Genomic DNA, 24376 nt, shown 5'->3' on the forward strand with positions numbered 1-24376 from the left:
ATTACCAGCTAGCTGTCCACTGCACAGTATAAGCATTTATATTCAGATATACAAGTTTGTGGATAATGCCTGCATAGTAGGGAATTGTGTCAAAGGCTTGGGCCAGGTCTAGATATATGCAGTATGCATGGCATAACTATTGTCCACTGCCTGAGTTACTTTGTCAAATAATTGAGGTTAAACAGACAAGACCTTCTTTTGTCAAGGACAAGTTGATGAGGGTCCTGGGTTAAAAGAGATTTGCAATGTTCAGATTAACTGAGGGCTTTGTTTTGTTATGGCACTAACACACTCACCCTGTGTTTTTGAGAGAAGCAACTGCTTTTCTACAGGGACTGCATGTGCACCTTTACGTGGAACCACAAGTAAGCTAGCTAAGGTGAATCTCCCTTACCTGTATGGTGGACACATCCTTCCTCCCCTGCCTGTGAGCTGCTAGTCAAGCCAGGATTGCCCGAGCATAGTCATGACTGTCTGTGCCATTAGTGCAGGCTGTTTTGAAAAGCATTCTGTTGGTGTAACAAGTTTTTTGTTTAGTTGAAAAATGTCGTCTTTAGTTTTCTTATACTGTTTAAATGCATGAAAGTACATTTAATTTGTCATTAATTTGTTTTTAAGATTGGATTGACAAAGGTCAGATACCTAGTCTTGGATGAAGCTGACCGAATGTTGGAGATGGGATTCATACCAGATGTTAAGAAGTTGGTGACCTCTCCTGGAATGCCTGCTAAGGAGGCGCGTCAGACTTTAATGTTTAGTGCTACATTTCCTGAAGAAATTCAAAGGTGCATCTTTGTTTTTTTTTTTTTTTTTTTTCTTTGATTATTATTGATTTGCACCGGCTTGTCAGAATTCTTTGTTTAATGCATTAGCTCACACTTCTGGCAGCCTAAACACATCCTTGGATTCCATAGTATTTTCTGAAAAATCAACTTAAAAGCACAAAATAAATCTTATTTTGTGGATAATAAAAGGTATCAAAACTGTACAAATAGTGTTATCAGTAAGAAATATCTATTGCAGCAATAACAAGTCAGTGCATTCATAGCCTTTACCAGGGCCACTTGTGCACTTCCAGTCAAAGTATCACCCTGTTACTGTCACCTCTTCAAAGCAACCGTGGCATCCAAGAGAGGAGGCCCCTACTCCAGTGAATTCTATACAAGATGATTTACATTATACATTTACAAATTGCTAACATATATTTAAAGCATTTAAATATGAATATACGAATGCCAAAGCAAGCAAAGGTTTGTACATAGACATCCAGTATTTATACATTAACATACACTATAACCTTCCATTTGTATCTTGTTCTCATGAATGACAAGGAAAGTCAATTGCCTTTATGCGAAATAATTTTTTCCAACATATTTACTCCAGTGAATTCTGCCTTTCGAAGTTGCCAGAATCCTGTCAGATTTATTTGGTATGGGGTCTGTTGTGGCAAGCTCCTTCCAGGCTTGCTGAGCCACTAGATCAGTAAGGGCGTCAGAGGGGATTGACCACCCAGGATGTAGAAGAGCCAGCTGCAAGTACTTCCAGGAACATGGATTCTTCCAATTAAGACATATGTGTGGTCCATCCCACTTTTATTTGGCCAGTTATAAAATTTCTCTTAAGGGTGACCTCTCTGGAAGGGGGGATCTCTGGGAACCTTCCCCTTAAAAACTCTCAGATCTGACTGCTGTTATTTTAGATCGTGGCCACTAAAAACTCTTGAGCTCCTCCCTTACCCATAACGCAGCAACTCCTAACATACCCAAGATCTTGTTTGCTATTTGACAGTAATGTAAGAAATATCCTAAAATTCCTGATAGAAGCTATTATCTGGAGCTCAACATAAGGAGCACTGGTGTCCTTGTAATTCTTCCAGAAATCAATTGTGAAAGAAAGGTTGGGGTTTGGTGGGATGGAAGTTGAGGAAGAATGAAAATGCACAACACAAATACGTAACAGAAGTGTTGCTCTTCAGCTTTAGTTTTCCTTGCGTCCTTTCAATACACCCTTCCTAACCAGAACAGTTCAGTAATAACCACTTGGATAATAACCAAAGCTGGAAAACGCAGAAGCCCATTGATGCTCTAGGATGCATTTTAGAGCATTTCCCAGTGTTTTAATCAGTGGTGGCTTGAACAAAAATCCTGGGTAAGAAAATAATTTGTTTGTCTTTCTTTCAAGGTAGATATAAGTTGGGCCCAAGGCTTAATGTCCACAGCTGACAAAAGTAGTATCTCATAATAAACTAACATGACAGTTGTGACAATACTCAAATCCTATCTGGGAATAGCTCTGAAGTCTGTGAAAAAAGTAAAAGAATCAATGAACACTGTCCCTTGCCCAAGTATAAGCTATAGTGATGATCTGTGCGTAGCTCTAAGGTTTGAAACTTAATGACCACACGCGACACACACACACCCAACCCATATATCCTACAACAACCTTTGGTGCAGACATCTGAGCAGAGCTGATTTTAGAATGGATGAGGGCAGAGACTACCAAGTGCATGTTAAAATCCATTTATACGGTCTGGGGTGTGGGTGCCACCAGACTCCTAGAGGAAGTATCTGAATGTTCTGTGATGTATTTTATGCTTTGTGTATTGAAGTAGAAATGGTTACCCAGAAGAGGGGGGTGGGTTGTCATAAGGCTGAAGGGTCTTTACCTAACAGAAAAGTACCGGGTTTGATTTCTGATCTGTGGCTAGTGGCTAAGCTTGTAGTACTCTAGAGACTGACAGTCTAGTATTGCCTATCAAACCTGTATGAGTAATGTATGTGTCCCAGCATTGTTGTGGGTGTACAGATAAAAATCCGTGGCATTTTTTACATGCTCATGCACACACAATGCTGCACATCCACCTTCAGGGAAAAGGGAGGAATTAGATTTCACCTGCTGCATTTATTTTTGTGGTGCTGGGTTTAACAAAACCACATGGATAAACATTGATACAGACAAGGAAGGACATGCAGATTCCACATAGCTGAGAAATGCACCAGTGCAAAGCACTGTAAGATGACAGTGCTTCTCACTGCACTGCAGTTACAATGAACAGTTGCTTTAACACATTCTTTTCCTGCCAAATAGCCGATGATAGCCACCTATCTTGTGTAAGGTCTGTTTCTGATGCTAGGTGAAGAAAATATGGCCAGCTTGCTACTATTACATGCATTACAACCACTGCTCCAAACCCATCCAAGCATAGTTGCTGATAATAGCTGTGTTGGAAAGTAGTAAAATACATTATAGCTAGCTTGTTACTCTTAGTGTAGCACACACAGATATGTTATAGTAATACTAGTTTACACTTTTTTCAACAAACAGTGGTACTTTGTGCAACACTGGTACTGCAAACCAGATCCTTGACTGTTCTGCAGTCATCAAACAGGGGCGAGTTGCTTTTATTTACCTCATTGAGGAATAATGCATACCCATCACTGTCCTTGATTTCATAGACTGTCACGACTTTGCCTCATAATTTTGCTCTGTTCCTTTTCAAAATGTTGGATTTATTGGTAATCCTTTAGAAATGAAGACAGGTTAACAATTTGAAATGTCTAGACCCTTTACATTTGTCTTCAACCGTCGTCATCCCCCCCCCCCCAACTTCCCTATGTGGGCTGTGTGGTAGACCGGATGAGTGACGCATAGCCCTATTCTAGTAAGCTTCTATCTTCCTGGTAATGCTTTCAGGGCACTACTGCTAAAGTGTTATTCACTTGGTTAGGTCGAGGTGCTACTGTTGGCAGCAAACTCAATCTGATGGAAGGAGGGAGATGGGGGATGGTGGGTAGGGGGGAGGAGCTTAGAGCTCAGATCCGATGCTGTGAAATGATGCCAGGTTGAATCTGTACTGGATCAATAATCCCACAGGTTGAAGACAAATGAAAAGGTCCTACACAGATGGAACATTATGGTGAGTACATAACTTTTTTTTTTAATAAACATACTTCACGTATATTGTATCATATAATCTAAGCAATATTACATGAAGTATTCAAATACTGCCCTTTCTAAATCAAGAAACATCTTTATTAAACCATCGCTTACTACATAAGCAATCATGCGTTTTATAAATGAAAACGAACCACATCGACAATCATGGTTGCAAGCATTTTACATCATAAAACATACTGGCACACTCCCAGTTGCAAATATTGTACATCGCTTATAATCTACCCAGTCATTTTGAGTCAAACATTACATAGCTCATTTAAGTCCTGCCTTCTTTTAAACCTCATTCCTCCTCTATATGTATTGTTCCCACAATTCACATTTATTCCTTTGTGGTTTGCTCGTACCCTTTTCTGAGCATCTCCATTCCAGTTTTATCTCTGTTACTGTATTCATTACTTCTAATACAGTTGGTTTTGATTTCCATTTTCTAGTAATAGCTTTTTTCGTAGTCACTATAATTAGACACAAGCCTTTACCATGTGTAGGCATTTCTGATTCTGTATAATAGCTCGGAAAAAATCTCCCTTGTCACACCTTCATGCCCCCCCCAGCATTTCCAACAGTGCATCTCGCAGGGAATCTTTAGTCCATCAACCCATCACACTCCAGGAAAACATGTTCCCAAGTACCTCTCTTACCCCCAGTCACACCTCCAACATTTGCTGTCCACCTGAGGGGTATAAAAAAACATCGGGTTCCTATTAACGTTGTCGAAGTTCTGAAACTTCGAACACCATAAGGTCGAAACTTTATGTTCGAACTTTCAGAACTTCGAAAATGTTAAAATAAAAATGTAAGAAAAACAAGGCAAGCCCCCTGCACACCCCCCCCCCCGGCTCTTTAAATATGCCAACTGTAAGATCGCACTACAGTGCGGTAAGGTGAAATTTTCCCTTTCCACACTGTATTATGATCTCGGAATTGGTATATTTAAAGAGTGGGGGGTGCAGGGGGACTCGCCCCCCTGCATGGAACAGTTGTTAGGGCTTTTATTTTTTATTTGTTTGAAATCCTGGAACTTCGAACATCTGAGTTTGATATTCTCATCTTCGAAGTTTCAGGAATTCGACAACGTAGTAAGAACCCAAAATATCTACATAAATATTTCCAAGCAAAAATCCTAAATCTTCTAGATTTTGTTACATATTTGGAGGCCTACATGTATCCTCCCATTGTTTCTTTGTGAATTGCTTATTTAATCTCTCAAATCCTTTCTCTGATTTTTATAGTTAAGCAATATTTTATATGATGTACTAATTATTCCTCTTTTATTGGCAACTTCTGTTCTAGATTCTACTAAAAGCTGTACCAGTGCTGGTCTTTCATTTAAGACCCCATATTTCTTTCTTTTTGCCTAGACTCTGATATCAGTCCTTGACTGGGATGGCAATCTTAACCTGCCGTTCAAATAAATTCTTGGCCTCTTCCCATTCGGTTACCTTTCCCCTCTGAAGTTATTTGCTCCCAATACCTTGGTTCCTTCGCCAATTTTCTCCAATATTTTCTGGCCCCTTCTTGCCTGTTGTGTGTATCCCTAATTGCAGTGATTCTTATTGGCAGAATCTCTTTTCTCCATTCCCATGTTGGCCCACTTGTTAGAATACTTTCTGCTATGTTATTGATATAATACTCTTCATGATTATTCTCCTTAAAGGCCTGCTTCCAAAATCCCAGTCTCCTTGTTTTTTGAGATTCCCCTGTTTCAACGTCATCCCTTGCCACTTTGAATTATAATTTTCTGCTTGTGCTATGTATAGGAGCCTTAACTCTGTACCTCTGAAATATCCCATTCAAATTGGGTAATCCCAATCCACCTTGTTCTACTGGAAAAAAATCATCTTATCCCACTTGACTCTTGCCGTCTTCCACTCCCAGATAGTCTTGCAGTCCATTATTAATTGTTGTCCACAACTTTTCTTAAATATGTTTTGATTGCTTATATCTTACTATCCATATCTTGCCCTATTTGCTTCCTAACTAGTTAGTGAGTTATTGTAGTTCTCCACTTTTACAACTAGATGGCAGCAGAACATAGGACATAAGAACTCTGTATTTTTACTTACTAAGCTCAACTTCACCAACTTGGCTGTATAAACCAATTCCAGCGATCGTAGTTCAAGCACAATAACTAAGTACCCCCCCCCCCCCCCATAAAAGTAACAAGAAGGAACAGCCATATACACATAAAGGCATAGCTGACCTACTAGAATTAAAACTCACACCATAGTACTGAGCGCAGAATGTTGCCTTCTATATTTAATATTGTTTAACTCTGAAAACTGGTAGTAGGTCACCTCTTGCATTACATTAGACATAGTTCACAGAAAGTGCCACGTACCTACTCAAAGCCTTGGCAGTGCACAGTCTCACTGTATAACTGATTACTTCTAGATAGACTACCCACTCCGTGGCTCTACCTGCTTCGTTTGCCCTGCGAGCTCACTCCTCTCCCCTACCCTGCCCCCAAATCCCACCAGCCCCAGCACCTCTACATTTAAACCCAATAAACTACACCTACAACCATATCAGCTTATCACACTTCAGCCACACACTCACACAAACTCCTACACTTCTAGCAACTAAGTCACCTCCTGCTTACAACTGTCACATACTTTCAAACCATCCTTTCCCTTCCTCCACATCACCATACTTTTATCCATAACTGAAACAAAATGCCAATTTTTTAAGTTGTCTCCTGCTCACCCTCACAATGCTAACACATCTCACATCAACTCACCCTAGCACACCTGTACAAAACACTAGGTACCACAGCACAAACATATACATTACACCACACACACATTTCCCCATTAGTGCTACACTATTCAAATACAGCCTAATGCTACACATATATAAAGTCCAGTTAACAGCAATCTATACCAGTAAACTATCAGATGTACACTACATAAAAATAACATATAAAATAAAACGCACATTAATTGCAAAAAAATGCTCGTATCAAGACACATACACCCAAACCCAGGGCCAAATAATACCTTACTCCCACCTAGACAAAAATCAGACCTACTTATTAACATCAATACAAGAAGTATAACTAGCAAAAACATTTATAAGTCATTACTCCCCAGACATAGTAACCATTACAGAAACCTGGTTAAAACCCAACACAGAACAAAGAGATTCTCCCACCAGGTTATACCGTACTAAGGCATGATAGAGCAGACAGAAAGGGAGGAGGAGTTGCCATATTTAAAAATACACTCAACCTAAAACTCCTTGAAAACCCTATTCTTTCATTTCAAAATGCTGAAACTTTAATCTCAACTCTATTCATTCATGATACCAAAAAAAAAATCAATTTTATCTGCTGCTACATCCCACCAGGCAATAACTCTCCCACCATAGAAGAGATCTTACAAATGGATCTCTAATAAGCTACCACAGGAAACTATTCTTTTAGGTGATCTAAATACAGACTGGTTAGCCTGCAACTCCGACACCCCCACAAATCATATAAATCTCTCTGGCTGTACTCAGCTCATCCAGGAACCAACTAGAATAGACAAAACATCCAACAAGCAATCGATCCTTGATTGGACACTAGTCAACTGCCCAAAAGAAAAAATATCTCACTGGATGTCTACCAGACAGCCTAAGTGACAACCTCCCCACATTCCTACAACACAAGCACACCAATCCTTCCAACCATATAATTTTTAGACCAGTTAGAGATGAAAGTAAACTGAATATAGATAATCTCAACCATATCCCAAGACGCTGTAAGTGGGATCCACTACTAACATTACGTTTAGACCAAGCAGTACACTATAATAACACCTTAATAAATGTCCTCAACTCAGTAGCACCCATTAGAAGAATCAAAGTTAAAGCAAACTGTGCATCATGGCTAAACAGGAACACGAGCTCTGCTAAAAGCCAGAGACAAATCATGGAAAGCATGGAAAAGAGGAAAGACAAACTCATCCAAACAAATCTACCAGAAACTAAGAAACCAAGCAAATAAAAATGTACTCTGTAAACAAAACTATTTCCTTAATGTCCAAAACAAACATGATACCCCCAAAAGTTCTGGCATGGCATCAACTCCCTACTGAAACCAGGTAAAACATCCACTCCAACCACCAACAACAACACTACAGACATTGCTTCCCAATTTAACCACCATTTCACTAAAACCATCTATCCCTGTCTACAAAACTCTCCAGTAACAACCATTCCTAAACCCCTAACCAACCCCCCAACAAAACTCTATCCTTTACCCTCTCACCTGTCCCTACTGCTACAATTAAAAAAAAAATGCTACTAAAACTTAAACCTACCACCCTTGCTTTAGACAACCTACCAGCCAATTTCTTAAAAATATCAGCTGACTCACTATCTTACCGTTTCCAGTATTATTAACCGCTCCATTCAGGAATCTAACATCCCACAATTATGGAAAGTAGTATACATTATCCCCCTTCATAAAGGTGGAAACTCTTACAATTTCTGTAATTACCCTCCCATAGCCATCTATACTTGAAAGATGTAATGTTAAGTTGTCTATCTCGCCTTCTATTCTTGCTGGTTGGGTTCGGAGCCGATCCTCGTCTCTGACTCGGCCATCTTCAAATACTGGCTTGAGGCCCCCCTATATCCCATGATGCATGGCGCTAGATACCCTTATCTCATTTGCTGCTTCTGCTGCGAGGTTGTTCTGGCTCAGGTCGTATAAGCTTCTTTATTATTACTGTTATTTTCCTGTAAAAATTACTGTATTGTAGTGTAGAATTAGTCGTTGGTTAGACTTTATTCATTGTAGTTAGTTTTTCCTCTAAATAGCTTTCCCTTACTAAGAAACTCGTTTAAATTAGTGAGTTTCCCTTCCCCCTTCTCTCTTTTCCACAGAAAGGTTCTTTCCGTTTGGGATAGAGATTAACCTTTCTTTTCTATCTCCTTTTAAAAAAAAAAGCTTTTTCTCTATAACCTGTAGTGTTAGTGATAAGTTTGTTTTTCCTTTTGGTAGTAGTACTTGTGTGGGTTGTGTTAACTTTAGGCTATTGTTATTTTTTATCTGTTACCTTAACTTTTTGTGTAAAAACTTGTCATTGGTTTTCTTCTAAGAATGTCCAAGGATCCAAAACCGTCCGGATTAAAGAAGTGTGACTCGTGCTGTCAGAAGATGTCTCTGACAGATGGTCACACTTGTGTTTATTGTCTGGGCACTGTGCACCTGCAGGACTCTTGCTCCATCTGTCATGCCTTCAGTCCAAGAGTCCTGCAGAAGCGCAAAAATAAATTGATTCTCAGGGGTCTGTTTAAACCCCAAGATTCACCGTCGAAGTCTCAGCTGGTGAAATCTTCCAGGCCACCTAAACCGTCGGCTCCCAGTTCAGAGCCGTCGTTGGGTGAAGCCACACAATCCATTTCGGCTCTGGCTGGAACCAATGTCCCTCCCTCCCAGTCAACTCCGACACGGTCTTTGGAGCCAGCTGAGAGTCGAAAGATATCCAGGTCTCCTTCTTTGGAGTCGATACATTAAGCTCCAAAGTCGCCCCTGCTCCAATCGGAGGGTAGTCACCGATCATCCCACTCTTCTCGGTCCTCTAGACTTTCAGACCATGATTTGGAAAGAGTGGTCAGTAGGCTCTTGAAGTCGCAGGCCCTTGCCAAAATGTTGTCCAGCCCTCCTCATCAGGAATCTGCTCCGTCCGCAGCTATTGATATTCCTCCTCCGACTCTCTTCCTTTGAGCTCGGAGCCGGAGTTCGTTGGGGTTCGAGTCGTGGAACGGTCGGCGCCGATAACCTCCCTTTCGGTTCCTTTGTCAGCTCCGATCCCTTCCATGGTACCTTCCCAGGAAGAATCTGGGCGCCGAGACTCCCTCGTCGGCTCCGAGGGGGCGAGTGGCATCGGACCCTTGTCCGACCCCGCTCTCCCTCTCTGTGCTTCGGTGCAGGTGAGCTCTGCTCCCACATCTGCCTCGGAGCAGTCTCCCTCGGTGCGGGGATGGCTTTTGGTTTCGTCGGAGCCTGAGCCTTCTCTGCGTCCGGGCAGGGATGCCTTCAAGGTGATGAGTGTGCTGGCCCCATAGTCAGTCCCACGATCGACTCCATCGGCTCCTCCCTGTAGGGTGCCTGCATCAGCCTCTGCCCCTCTTCCAGACCCTAAGCGTGGGGATCCAGTGCTGCAGGACACCCCCTTGGGTGTATCCTCCTCTTCGAGGCCTCCCCTGTTCTTTCAGAGGAGCCACCTTGCAAGTGAAAATGCAAGAGGAAGCATGTTGACTACCCAGAGTCTGTTACATCGGATACCAATTTAGAGGAGTCGGAAGTGTCCCCAAGATCCCCCTCTGAAGATGTCTCCTTCTCGGACATCCTTGAGATGCTTAGGCAGAGGGGAAACTGGACTACCCTAAGCCCTTCCTAGGATGAGTCGGTATTCCTGGATGTGTTTTGATCCCGACCTTCCACCTCCTGGGTGTCTCCGCCTTTCGACCCGCTGATGTCTGTGGTAGCTCGAAAGGCGTGGACGGCTTCAGACACAGTGGAACCGACCCCTAGAAGACCTGCAAAATTCATTACTGCCCCGCAGGACAAACAGTTCTTGACCAAGGGTGTCCCCGTTGATGCCATGGTGGTAGCATTGGCCACAAAGGAGTTGGCTGAAATTCATCTGTCCATCCCCCTAATAAGGAGTCCAGGACGATGGACAGATTTGGGAAGTGGATGTTCTCTTCAGCGACCTTTTCCATGCGGTCCCTGAATTATCTGTGCCACTTTACCCGTCTTCAGAGGGATCTCCTGAAAGATCTTGGAGATACCCTCCAAGATCCATCAGCTGAGGGGGCCCAGGCTAAGGCAGCCTCCCAGCTGGCGACTCAATTGTGTGGTAAACTCCTCCATGCGGCTCATCTCGTATGCAGCTGATGGTGCGAGTAGAGCAGCAGGCACAGGCATGGCCGTAAGGAGGTACGCTTGGATGTGACTAACTTTGCGGAACCTTTCAGAGAATCTTTCACCAACATCCCCTTTGATGGTTCCTCTCTCTTTGGATCACACGTGAAAGATACCCTTACCAGGTGTGAGCAGGAAGGCTAGACTCTCTCTGCTGTAGGAGTCCGTTTTTCCACTCCTTCCAGACCATATCCTAAGGGTCAGAAGAGTGGGAAGATGTGGTTCCGGAAATCCCAAGGAGCCTTGCCGGACGCACGTGGTGAGTTTCCCTCTAGGGGCAGAGGAGGGAACAATAACAGATTCCGCCCTCGTGCCAGAGGGGGTCCGCAAAACCAGGGCAGCAGAAAATCCTTCTCTGACAAGCCCTTCCAGTATCCCTGAAGGGTTGCCCGGCTGCTCACCTCTGGAGGCAGTCTGAGGAAGACTATATCGCTGTACCCACGAGCCTGGCGAGACATAACACAAGACAAATGGGTACAGTCCGTCATATCCGGAGGCTACTGAATCCCCTTCATTCGCACCCCCTTAGATGTTCCACCCAATCTAAGGGATCAAGTAGTTCAAGAAGTCTCAAAACTGCTCAGAAAATGTGCCATCCAGCAAGACCCAACAGACCAACAAGGATCCGGAATTTACTCAAGGTTCTTTTTGGTACCCAAAAAGACAGGGGACTGGAAACCCATTTTGGATCTCAGCAGACTAAACAAGTCTGTACAAAGAACAAAATTCTGGATGGTCACGCTTCAGTCCATTTTACCCTTTCTGGGTCAGGACAATTGGATGTGCTCCATAGATCTTCAGGATGCGTACTATCACATAAAAATGGACAGATGCTTCCGAAGATTCCTCCGCTTCCAGCTAGGAGCCAGCCATTATCAGTTCAGAGCTCTGCCCTTTGGTCTCACCACAGCCCCCAGGGTGTTTACCAAATGTATGGCAGTAGTTACCGCTCATCTGAGACGGCAAGGATTCCATGTGTTTCCATGTCTCGACTGGCTCCTCACTGCTACCGCCAGACATCACCTTCTCCGAGCCAGAGACTGCACCATCGACACTTGCTCCAGGCTAGGTATCGCAATAAATTTCGAAAAGTCTGCATTGTTGCCCTGTCAATCTATCACCTTTATAGGCGCAAATTTAAATACCAAAGACATGTTAGCGAGCCTCCCACCAGACAGGGTTTCAGTGATTCGTCAGCATGTCAAGGTTTTATTAGCATGCAAAAGGATTCAAGCCAGGTTTGTCCTTCAAACGTTAGGTCTCATGGCAGCAGCTATCGTACTTGTTCCCCTAGCTCGCTTTCACATGAGGATTCTCCAGTGGCTTCTTTTCACCCAATGGTCCTTCCAGCAACTTCCCATGTCTTACATGATTATGATCACTCAGGCATGCAAGAAACACCTTGGATGGTCTCCACATCAGTGCTCCATGGCAAACCATTTGTTCTTCCTTTTCCAGTGGCTACAGTGACCACGGACGCCTCCCTGATTGGGTGGGGGGGGGGCATTATCAGGGCAAAACAGTCCAAGGCACCTGACAACCTCACGAGTATCATCGCACATAAATGTATTGGAGATGAGGGCCGTGCTCTTAGCGTTGCAGGCTCTTCAGTACTCTTCCTACGGGGACCATTGCAGTTCAAACGGACAATATGTCCGTAGTGTGGTACATCATCAAGCAGGGCGGAACCAGGTCCTACCCCCTATGTTGAGCACTCAGACTCTGGCAGTGGGCGATCTCTTCCCAACGGTTTCTGATTGCAACGCACATTCCTGGGAAGTCCAACGTTATAGCAGACTGAGCAGAGCAATTCTCATGCCTCACGAGTGGTCTCTGACCCAGGTGGTTGCGGACCAAATCTTCCGCAGATGGGGCCAAACTTGCTGCATATCCCTTCAACAACAAGTGCAGCAATTTCTTCTCCCTCCTTCCACTCCCTGGGCATCCCCCCAGAGACGCTGTAGTCCACGATTGGCCCCAGGGGCTTCTTTATGCATTTCCTCCTTTCCCCCTCATTTCGAAATTGATTCAGAAGGCTGCTGTTTCGGGTTGCAAAATGATCCTCATTGCTCCTTACTGGCCTCGACAAATATGGTTTCCGTTCCTTCACTTCTATCTTCTCGAACAGCCTTGGATTCTGGACCTAGTTCCAGACCTCCTGATTCATCAGTCGGGTGGGCTGCACCAATCCCTGCACACTCTCCAGCTCACAGCGTGGTTGCTCCACTTCCAACCGTAGCCAGGCTCCCAGATATTTCCCCGTCTGAGTGAAATCCTTTTGTCATCACACAAGTCTACGACCAGAAAAACTTACGCTAGTAAGTGGAAACGTTTTTCTTCCTGGGCAGAGGCAAAAAGCATAGACCCCTTTTCAGCCCCAGTGCACTCCATTTTGGAATTTCTAGCAGAACTCTTCCATGCTGGTTCTGCTTCAGCTACAATTAGAGTCCAGTTAGCAATTTCAAATTTTCACATTAGCCTGTCGGAAAACAGTATCATGTCCCATAAGCTGTGTAAAGCCTTTCTCAAAGAAACCACTCTGCTCAGGCCCCCAGTGAGAGATCCTCCACCACCGTGGGATTTAAATTTGATTTTAACTTTGCTAATTTTGGCCCCTTTCGAACCTGCAGCAGCTTGTTCGCTGAAGTTCTTATCTTGGAAAACCCTCTTCCTGGTAGCTATTACTTCAGCCAGAAGAGTTTCGGAACTACAGGCTCTCTGTCCATCCCCCATACTTCGTGTTCCACAATGACAGGGTTGCTCTTAGGACTAATCCGTCCTTCCTAAGGTCTCTTCAGAGAGTAACTTGAATCAGTCCATAGACCTTCCTGTGTTTTTCCCTAACCACTCCAACAAGGCGGAATATAAGTTGCATCAGTTAGATGTTCACAGGCAGCTACGCTTTTATTTGCACAGAACCAAGGACATTAGAAAATCAGATCAACTTTTCCTATCTTATGCAGTAGGTAAACAAGGTCTTCCGGTCTCCAAAGTAACCTTATCCAGATGGTTGACTTCTATCATCACATTCGTATATCAACTGAGGAATAAAGAATTGCCAGTTAAACCAAAAGGTCACTCCACCAGAGCGTTAGCTACTTCGGTGGCCTTTCAGGCTAGGTTGCCCATGGAATCTATTTGTGCTGCGGCTACATGGGCCAACCCACATACTTTCATTTCGCATTACAAGTTGGATTTGGTTTCTAGGAGCAGAGCTGACTTTGGTTCCACTGTTCTATAGAGTCTTTTCCGATGAGCCACCCAGGTTTTTAGGTGCTAGGGACGCTGTCCCAACCGGCAAGAATAGAAGATAGACAACTTAACATAAAGAAGTTATGTACCTACCATAACGTTCCATGTTAGTTGTCTTCCCGCCTTCTTTCTTGCGTCCCACCCTCAATCCCCCTATCCTAGTGGACCGAGAAGAGCTGCTCTTGATTTTTCACTGGCTGAGTCTTTGGCTATTCGTTTCTGACTAGTAGTCTCTCCAGTAGGATTTATGCATTCTAGGATAGGATTCCTTTATTATGTCTGTAGTTAGACTTACCAAATGAGATCTGGGTATCTAGCGCCAGGCATCATGGGATATAGGGGGTCCACGAGCCAGTAAGCAGCTCTCGAGCTTTTGAAGATGGCCGAGTCAGAGCAGAGGATCAGCTCCGAACCCAACCAGCAAGAAAGAAGGCGAGAAGAAGACAACTAGCATGGAACGTTATGGTAAGTACATAACTTATTTCACTCTCAAGTGATGCAGTTCCTGAATACTAACAATCTCCTCTCTCCCACACAACATGACTTCCGGCAACACCATAGCACCACTGCCACTCTCCTCTCTTTTACAAACAGTTAACCTATACAGAAATAACTTTGTCTCAGCGATATTCTTAGACCTATCTAAGGCATTTGACATGGTGTCACACACCATACTTCTAGACTCTCTGACCTCTCTATCCTTTGCCCCATCCACCATAGCCTGGTTTAAAAGCTATCTGACAGACAACAGTCTTTCCAATGGCAAAGCAGGCTATCTCCTCCACTCCCAACCACTATAGGACTCCCACAAGGTTCAATATTGGGCCCATTACGCTTCACGATATTTACTAACAACCTTCACAGGTTCTCCCAGCATGCCACTGTTATACAATGCAGATAACTCAATTCTCATCTGCTCAGCACCATCTCTTACTACCCTGCAAAAACTTACTCAGGAATCCTTTACCTCAGTAGAAAGTTGGGTTACCCTGATCCAACTCGTCCTCAATCCAACAAGACCAAATTACTTATATTTGCTCCTAATAACACTAAAACCATGCAACCTCCTTTTACAATCACATCCAAAAATGGTACTAACATTTCCCCCTCTGACCACACTAAACTACTTGGAGTAACAATTGACAATAAACTGCTATTTGATACAAAACACAAATTCACCATTAGGACTAGTAGACACAAGTTTATTTTTCAGGTTAAGCACTTTCATCAAAGTAAAATTGACTTCCTCAGAGCTAGAGCTATTTTATATCCAGATATCACAAAGTCCACAAGAAAATGGGGTACCCTATTCAGACACAAAAAAATTCCTATCTGATAAGGCACGCATCACACTCGCCTAAACACACCTACTTTCTTCACTCATGTATGCTGCACCTATCCTTACCCACACTAGAAAACAGGACCTTGAACAAGTTGAGTCCTTCTACAATAAAATTGCTAGATTTGCTAATAACTGCACTTCCAAAACCCATCATTGTCAGGCACTATGAGAACTTAAATGGTTAGACCCCCCCCCCCCCCAACTACTTAACTGCCAACAACTAATACTTGCCTACAATATTGTAAAACATCCTGACAAACCCCCATCCTTAAACTCTTAACCCAGTACATAGCAGATCGTCCCCTCCACTCCTCAGAAAAATCTCTCCTTTGTATCTCTAAAGCAAATAACTCTGCAGGAAAAGCTCTGATTTGATATTGTTAATCCTCGTTCATTCCTTACATGTGGGTATCGGGTCCAACTTCGGAACCGAGCCGGCCATCTTCCAAGCTTGCGTCAGCTACAACCTCTCGAGCTAAAACTCTTACCAGAATTCCCCTCTCCCTGTTACCTTAGATTTCATTTGCCGCATCGCCATTCAGTCATATCAAGCAACTTCTCTTGATCCAAGTACAATAGTTTTTCTTTCTAAATTCTAAAACCGCCTTTTCTCACAGAAAAGTTGAGAGAGTTTTCTCTTACTTACCGCATTTAGCGACCATCCTTTCTTGAATCTTTTCTATTCCTTTCCTCCACCTTTACCATGAGGTAATTTCTTTTTCACCATCGTTGGTAAACCCCCTTTCCTTCTTACCTTTGGGTAATTCTTATATCATTGCTGGTATTTTTCTGGGTTTCCTTCTTTCTTTCTAACATGGCAGGTAAAAAAAAAAAGGTAGTCAAGGATTTAAAAGATGTTTAGATTGTGGCCATAAGTTACCTATTTCAGATGCACATTCCCTGTGTGTCTATTGCTTGGGTCTACTTCATTTAACAGTTGGCCCGCCCTGTGGGATTTGTAAGAATTTCTCTAACAGGACGTTGATTGAGAGAAAAAACTAAATTAATATTGAAGGGGCTACTTAAATCTCCTTTTCAGAGGCTATTTCTGGGTCGAAGGCTTCAATTCCGCCAAGATCCCATAAGAAAAAGAGTGATTAACATATAAAGGCTAAGTCTCTTCCTTCGTCCCCTGCTGGGGACCCCCAGGAACCAAGACCCAAGAAAGCTAAGGTTTCCAGTTCGGATTTGATTTCTGTCTCCAGCGCTTTCGGTCCCTAGACCTTCGGCACTGAGGCCATTGGAGCCATCTGTGACTTCGGCACTGACTAGCATGTCCTTTACTGTATCGGTACTGAGGGGCTCCTTGGTTCAGACTTTACTGGCACCGACTGTCCAGTCGATGCAGACTGTTATGACGTCGATGGATTTTTCGACGCCCATTGCCTTTTCGGCTCCGACTTACCCGGCATCGGACATTCAGTTATCGGCACCGATTTTTTCGGTTCCACCCTTGGCACCGACAACCACTTCGGTACCGAACTTATCGTCTGTGCAGACCATGACTTCGGCACAGATTTCCTCGGTGCAGACACCTATAGTTCAGTCCTTTACAGCCCCTTTGTTTTCAATGCAGACCTCTGAGGTGGGCACCAAGCTTGCTCTGTTTTTGGATAGGCCTGACTCTCCCTCAGCCGTGTCCGTGAAATCCACTAGAAGCCTCTCTGAACGCACGACTTGTTGCGTCTTGTGGATCAAGTGCTTTTGGCCAGAGGTATCCCCCCCAGGACCTATCCTTCCTTGGGAGGGGATCACCCTTTACCAAGGACCCCTACTTATTCTCCTCCTTCATTGCCTTTGAAGCCCCTTGATATAGCACAGTCTTCTCCCTCTACAGTTCCCTTTATGGACCTCACTAAGGAGCCGCAGTTGCCTTTGTTGCAGAGTTTTGCTACGACCCAGGATGTCAGCTGTGACGTACGTAATTTGGTGTCACAGTCATCCAGGGACTCCCGAGTCGGCAGGCTGAGGCACTTAGGAGAGAGGGGTGACCCTTGCCCTAGGCACTCACCCCTTTTCAGGTGGACCGGCCTTCCAGCTAATGGAGAAGGCTCTGGCATCGGTTGGCGATCCTGTGCTATCACTCTCCCTGCCCTCCTCTGGACCGCAAAGTACACAAGTCACTTCTAGCAGACAACGGGCGCAAGGGCCTCGGGATATACTCCCACAGGAGACCCCTTTTGCGCTCTTCCCAGCTTCTCCTTCTGAGGAAGTTCATCAAAAGAGCTTGTGCAAGAGGAAGCACATGGACTCTACAGAGGAGTCCCCTTACTGAAGACACAGACTTTGATGGGGAAGGGTCCCCTCGCTCACCCTCTGAGGGTATCCTTTGGTGATATTCTTGAAATTCTTAAACAGAGAGGTGACTGGCAGCCCTCGAACCCGACCTCTGAAGAGTCTGTGTTCCTGCAGGCCTTTCGTGCCTGGCCCCCTACCTCCTGGGGTTACTCCACCTGCCAACGAACTGGTCCAGCTCGTCGTGCAGCATGTGTGGAAGGCTCCTGACACTGTTGCGGCCATTCCCTGGAGGCCGGATAAAATTTTGTCCCCTCCTGCTACCAATCCCCATTGGTCCAAAGGTCTTCTTGGAGATGCTTTGGTGGTACAATAGAATAATCCAATAATGAGCGGTAGCCGTGAAAACAGTAACGTTAGCACTTTATTTAAACAAGAACTTTCAGTGGGTTAAATAACCCGCCTTCCTCAGACAAACACTTAAAGGCAAGGAGAAGGGAGTTTAAATACTCGTGATACCTCCCTATTGGTAATCATTTCATTGATAAATCACCTTCGTTTAAAGGACTCCTTGTCATAATACATTACATAACAAGTAAAAGTATATGATACATGCTAAAATATTTTAAAATGTTTTGAACACCAATTATAGTAAAAACACCTTATATAAAACCTTTTCAAAAAATAAAATAAAAAACAATACATTCAAGTTAAATAAGCGGTTTTAGCTATTAGTTAAACAGACATTATGCAGTTAATTGAACCGCTTTAAAGATCAAGGAACCATTTATGCTTCATTAAGCTAACAGTGTGTAAAGTGCCAAGCTCTGACCCAAATGGAGGGTAGAACCTCACACTACACTAGGTGGACTAAACGATGCCGTTTCGCTATCTTGTATTCTTAAAATTTTGGCCATGAGGAGATAACTCAGTCTGACTTCTGGTTTAGACCAGTTTTTTACATCTTGTATCTTCCCCCTTGGACTTCCTGGCATTTATAGGAATGGGCATTTTTCACCTAGTGTAGTGTGAGTTTGTCCATTTGCCCCCTGTTAGTTTCTGGTTGTGCAGGTTCAGTTATTAGTAGGCTCTTTCACAATCACTTTATACTAGGTTTAGGTATTCATGCCCCTCAGGGAAGTTTGCCTCACTTGAGGGGGAGGGGAGGGTTCTACCCTCCATTTGGGTCAGAGCTTGGCACTTTACACACTGTTTAGCTTAATGAAGCATAAATGGTTCCTTGATCTTTAAAGCGGTTCAATTAACTGCATAATGTCTGTTTAACTAATAGCTAAAACCGCTTATTTAACTTGAATGTATTGATTTTTATTTTATTTTTTGAAAAGGTTTTATATAAGGTGTTTTTACTATAATTGGTGTTCAAAACATTTTAAAATATTTTAGCATGTACCATATACTTTTACTTGTTATGTAATGTATTATGACAAGGAGTCCTTTAAACGAAGGTGATTTATCAATTAAATGATTACCAATAGGGAGGTATCACGAGTATTTAAACTCCCTTCTCCTTGCCTTTGGAAGGCGGGTTATTTAACCCACCGAAAGTTCTTGTTTAAATAAAGTGCTAACGTTACTGTTTTCACGGCTACCGCTCATTATTGGATTATTCTATTGTACCTGCATTGGCTTCCTTCGTGGTTTTTTCTTCAAAAGTTTGTTTGGCATTTTTGGTTTAGATGCTTTGGTGGTTGCGGACGTGACTAAAAAGGACCTGGTGGAAGAAAGCCAGACTCTCCATCCGCCCAACAGAGAGTCCTGGGCTCTGGACAGAATAGGGAAGCGTACTTCTGCATCCGTGACCTTTGCAATCAGGTCCCTGAACTATATGGCACACTTTACCAGGCTTCAAAGGGATTCAGTTTCTGAGCTCTCTGAAACTTTGGCTGGTGCTGTCTGATGAGGTCCGTGACAGTGGCCTCTCAGCTAGCCACCATTGAATCAATATCAAACTCCTCCATGTGCCTGATACCTCATGCATCAGGAGGAGCAGCTAGAGCGGCGAGTTCAGGCATTCTGAGACGACACATCTGGATGCGCTTGTGTAATTTCGCAGAACCCTTAAAGGCTTCCTTTCTCAGTGCTCCCATCGAAGCCTCTTCGTTGTTTGGACCCAAGGTTAAAAGCACACTGACCAGATGTGAACAGGACGGTATGACCCTTTCTGCCGTGGATGTCAGTTATTCTTCCCCTCAACGGGCTTTCTCCAGAAACCAGAAGAGTGGGAAGATGTGGTACAAAAAGTCTCGGGGGTCCTTTCCGTGACGCACAGGCCGAGTTCTCCCCTAGAGGCAGAGGGGGAAACTCACAGGGAAGACTCCCTTTTCGGGGCAGAGGGGCTTTGCATAACCAGGGTTCCAGGGGCTCTTTCCCTGGCCAATCCTACCAGCGCTCCTGAAGAGCGGCCCAAATGCTTTCCTCTGGAAGTGGTTGAGGGTCATTTCTCTTTGTACCCTTCTGCCTGGCTAACCATCACCACCAATTCTTGGGTACAAAGGATAATAACTAGAGGTTATCATATTCCCTTCGACCTTTGTCCCACTCCCCTAACAAACTTATCTGACGTTCCACCCAGTGAAAGGGAAGAATCAGCTTTACAGATTTCAAAACTGCTAAGAAAGTGTCATTCAGGTAGTCCCTCCAGACCATATAGGATCCAGATTATACTCAAGACTATTTTTGGTACCAAAGAAAACCGGGAACTGGAGACCAATTTTGGATCTCAGTGTATTGAACAAGTTCGTAAAAGTACAAAAATTACTGATGGTAACAATACAGTCTATCCTTCCGCTTTTGGAAAAAGACGATTGGATGTGCTCTATAGATCTCCAAGATGCGTACTACCACATAATAGTGGACAGACCATCAAGAAGATTCCTTCACTCCGTGCGGGAGCCAGTCACTTCCAGTTCCGAGTACTGCCCTTCGGACTCCCTACAGCCCCCAGAGTGTTCACAAAGTGCATGGCAATCATCGCAACTCACTTGCGACTACAAGGATTCCAGGTGTTTCCTTTCCTAGATGACTGGCTCATCTCCGCTCCCACCAGACATCTATTGGAAGAAGCCCTGGTATACTCTCTCTTCTCTGCAGAAAGGCTAGGCATAACCATAAACTGGCAAAATTCCAATCTCACCCCATCTCAGTCCACAGAATTCATGGGGGTCATCTTGAATACAAAGAATTGCAGAGCATCCATTCCAGAGCACAGAATTCTAAGAATAAAGCAACAACTGATCCCAATCCTTTCAATGGAGAAATCCACAGCTCACTGTGTTGTACAGTTGGGTTCCATGGCAGCTCTCCATCACAATTGTCCCCCTGGCCAGGTTCCACATGAGGCTTCTACAGTGGCTACTGCTCACACAATGGTATTCCTTTCAATACTCTCTTTTAGCCAAGATTCGGGTAACTCACAGGTGCAAACAGGATTTAAATTGGTGGATGACCCACAACCCGTCACAATGGTCTCGCCCCTTCTCCCCCCAACAGCCCAAGGCTACAGTGACCATGGACACCTCCCTGATGGAGTGGGGGGGGGGCTATTTCAGGGACAGACAGTCCAAGGTACTTAATCCGAAATGGAGACCCATCTGCATATAAATGTTCTAGAGTTGAGGGCGGTGCTAGCATTCAATCCTCTGCTGCCGTCTGGGACTTTTGCAGTAGTCGGACAACACGGTGGTGGTCTGGTACATCAAACAGGGTGGACCCAAATCTTGCCCACTTTGTTGAGAGGCCATGATGATATGGCATTGGGCGATGGCTACCAACCGTTTTCTTCTAGCAATGCACATTCCCGGGAGTTCCAACGTGATAGCAGACGGACTCAGCAGGTGTGTATAGTACAACCTCACAAGTGGCCCCTGAATCCCTTGATAGTGGCGGAGATTTTCAACCGCTGGGGTCTCCTTGCTGTGACCTCTTTGTGTCCCCGACCAACTACAAATGCAGCAACTATTTTGCCCTGATTCCCCCTCCGGGACAGTCACCCAGGGATGCTCTAGTCCACGATTGGCACTCTGGTCTACTTTATGCATTCCCACCTCTCCTTCTCTTTCCCCAGTTTGTGAAGAAAGCCCGCCGGTTGAAGTGCGAAGTAATCCTCATAGCACCATATTGGCCTTGTCAGATTTGGTTCCCCTTCCTTTGGCCTCACCTGCTAGATCAACCGTAGATTCTCTATCCAACCCCGGGGTTGATCTCCCATCTGCAATTGAGAGCTAATCCTTCCTTTCTGCCAAAAGTGATCTCTGAAATGTCCATTAATCAAACCATTGAATTGCTAGTTTTCTTCCCCAATCATTCAAACAAAGGAGAGTATTGCCTACATACCCAAGATATTCACAGTCAAATTCACTTCTACTTGAACAGGATTAAGGCCTTTCGTAAATCAGACCAGTTATTTTTGGCCCATTCTGGACCTAGATTAGGATGTACTGTTGCTAAGGTCACATTGGCTAAATGGTTGAAAGACTGTGTGACTTTCATTTATAGATCACGCAATATTCCATTACCTACTACCATAAAGGTTCTTCCTACAAGGTCGGTGGCAACTTCTGCTGCTTTCCATGCCAGAGCCTTGTGCAGCTGCAACTTGGGCTACTCCTCATACCTTCATCAATCATTACAAATTGGATTTGGCTTCCAGGGCAAGAGCATCTTTTGGTTCTATGGTGCTCAGGAATGTCCTTCCATGAGAGCCTCCCAGGAATAAGGGTAGCTGGGGACTCTGTCCCAAACATAAGGAATGAACGAGGATTAACAGTATCAGATAAAGAAGTTATGTCTTACCATAATGTTCCATCTGTATTCTTGATCCTCGTTCAGTCATTATGACCCTCCCTCCTTCCCCATCCTGTGGCTTCTAGTGGATCTCACCATCCGGTTCTATTAGGTGATTTGACCAGAGGTAATCTCTACCTTCTTTTTACTTGCAAACTCAATCTGAGGTAACAGGGAGAGGGGAAATCTGGGTAAGAGTTTTAGCTCGAGAGTTTGTAGCTGACGCGAGCTTGGAAGATGGCCGGCTCTGTTACGAGGTTCGAACAGATACCCACACGTAATGACTGAACGAGGATCAACAATACAGATGGAACGTTGTGGTAAGACAACTTTTTTTCCTCCCACAACATTGCCAGAAACTGGAATAACCTTCCCACCTCTCTGACCTCAGCTCTTTCAACTGCACTGTTCAAAAACTCTCTCAAAGCACACCTGTTAAATTCTTGGTTATGCCATGCATCACATAAGACCCCATTCTTTGAAACTGCACATAAATGATTCAGTCTCCGGATGCTCTGCTGCAAACTCGGGAACCTCCACTGCAATAAATGAATCCCCTATTTTGGGTTAATTTTAACTTTTGCTTTCTTGCTTAGAAATGTACCTTTGACCAGTTATTTGCCTGTTTGTCACTTGTACAATAACGTGTGTGTCATTAATGCATTTTGTTGTAGAGTTTTTTCTACAATATAAGTTTTACTACTTGTGTATATTAATTTGGAGCTTTTCTCCCTGGGCCTCCGCTGTAAATGGACACATGTCCAGTCGGACTATCCCGGTTAACAAATGTAAAATAAAATATACATATAACGAAGCTTCCATTTTTGCATTATCTTTTTTTAGTCTCTTCCCACATATCCTTAACTGTGTAGCTCTGAAATAATCCATCAAATCAAGTAATCCCAAAACACCTTGTTTTATTGGAAGGATCAGTTTATCCCATTTGACTCTTGCCATCTTCCCCTCCCAGATAAAAGCCTTCAGCTCTTTAATTGCTATTCCCAACTTCTCTGCTTGATAAAAATGTCTGACCTGGGTATAAGACTAATGGGACTAAAAACATTTTAACTGCTTGTATCTTACTATTTATATAATAAAGTTTCATTTTTCTCAGTTTTTGTATTTTTTGTTTAGTCTCTCTGCACATATCTTTAGCTGCCACACCAGGATAATTTTTAATCCATACCAAAACATTAGCGGACCGGAGTTCCGCTGTGGCGTCCCCTAACCGGGATAAGCTGAAAGACACAACTACTCCTAAATGCTTCATTTTATCATGTCTTCATAAATACGGATATTGCTGAAGCATTACATGTGCGTTTACATAATTTACCGCTATTGCCATTATTTTAGCTTCATTAATTTTGTATCCTGAAAAGATTTGAAACCATCTCAAAATGTTTCACACCACACACTGGTTTTGTCATATATAGAATGTCTGAAATTGAGCCAACTTTCCTTGACTACATAGCAATTATATCCTTGAATTTCTGAGTCCCTTATTTTCTTAGCCAGTGGTTCTAAATATAATGCAAGTAACAAAAGGGAAAGAGGACAATCCTTCCTGGATGTTCATATTTCACTGCTGCAGTCATTACACTTGGGTTATCCTGCCGTCAGGCGGTCCCGCAGTCTGCCAGAGTTCCAAAGTCTTGGTCCGGCGTCGGTTGCTGTCGCTTCTTCCCTGACGTCAGTGCGCCAGGGGTATACAAGATGCAGCCGACGCCATTTTCTTCAGTCTTTCTTGCCGCGCGGTGTCCGAAGCAAAAGCAGTTGGCAAGTGCCGGTCGGCAGACTCGTGAGATCTTCAATTCGAATTTCAGAAACAAAGTCTTCTATAAAGCTAAGTACCCCGTTGGGGAAACTTTTTC

General features: G+C 43.8%; 1 protein-coding gene across 1 annotated transcript in view; it reads left to right on the forward strand.

The window, feature by feature from the left end:
* Positions 1 to 24376, forward strand: part of DDX4 (DEAD-box helicase 4) — a 2434953-nt gene that overhangs the window by 1920046 nt on the left and 490531 nt on the right. Inside the window, exons 15-16 of the mRNA XM_044063758.1 lie at positions 619 to 785; positions 20874 to 20884. Of these exons, the coding sequence (XP_043919693.1) occupies positions 619 to 785; positions 20874 to 20884 (178 nt within the window). The remainder of the gene's footprint in view (positions 1 to 618; positions 786 to 20873; positions 20885 to 24376) is intronic.

This window comes from Protopterus annectens, chromosome 2.part2 (assembly GCF_019279795.1).
Source record: "Protopterus annectens isolate FY-2018-M chromosome 2.part2, PAN1.0, whole genome shotgun sequence".
Taxonomy (NCBI): domain Eukaryota; kingdom Metazoa; phylum Chordata; order Ceratodontiformes; family Protopteridae; genus Protopterus; species Protopterus annectens.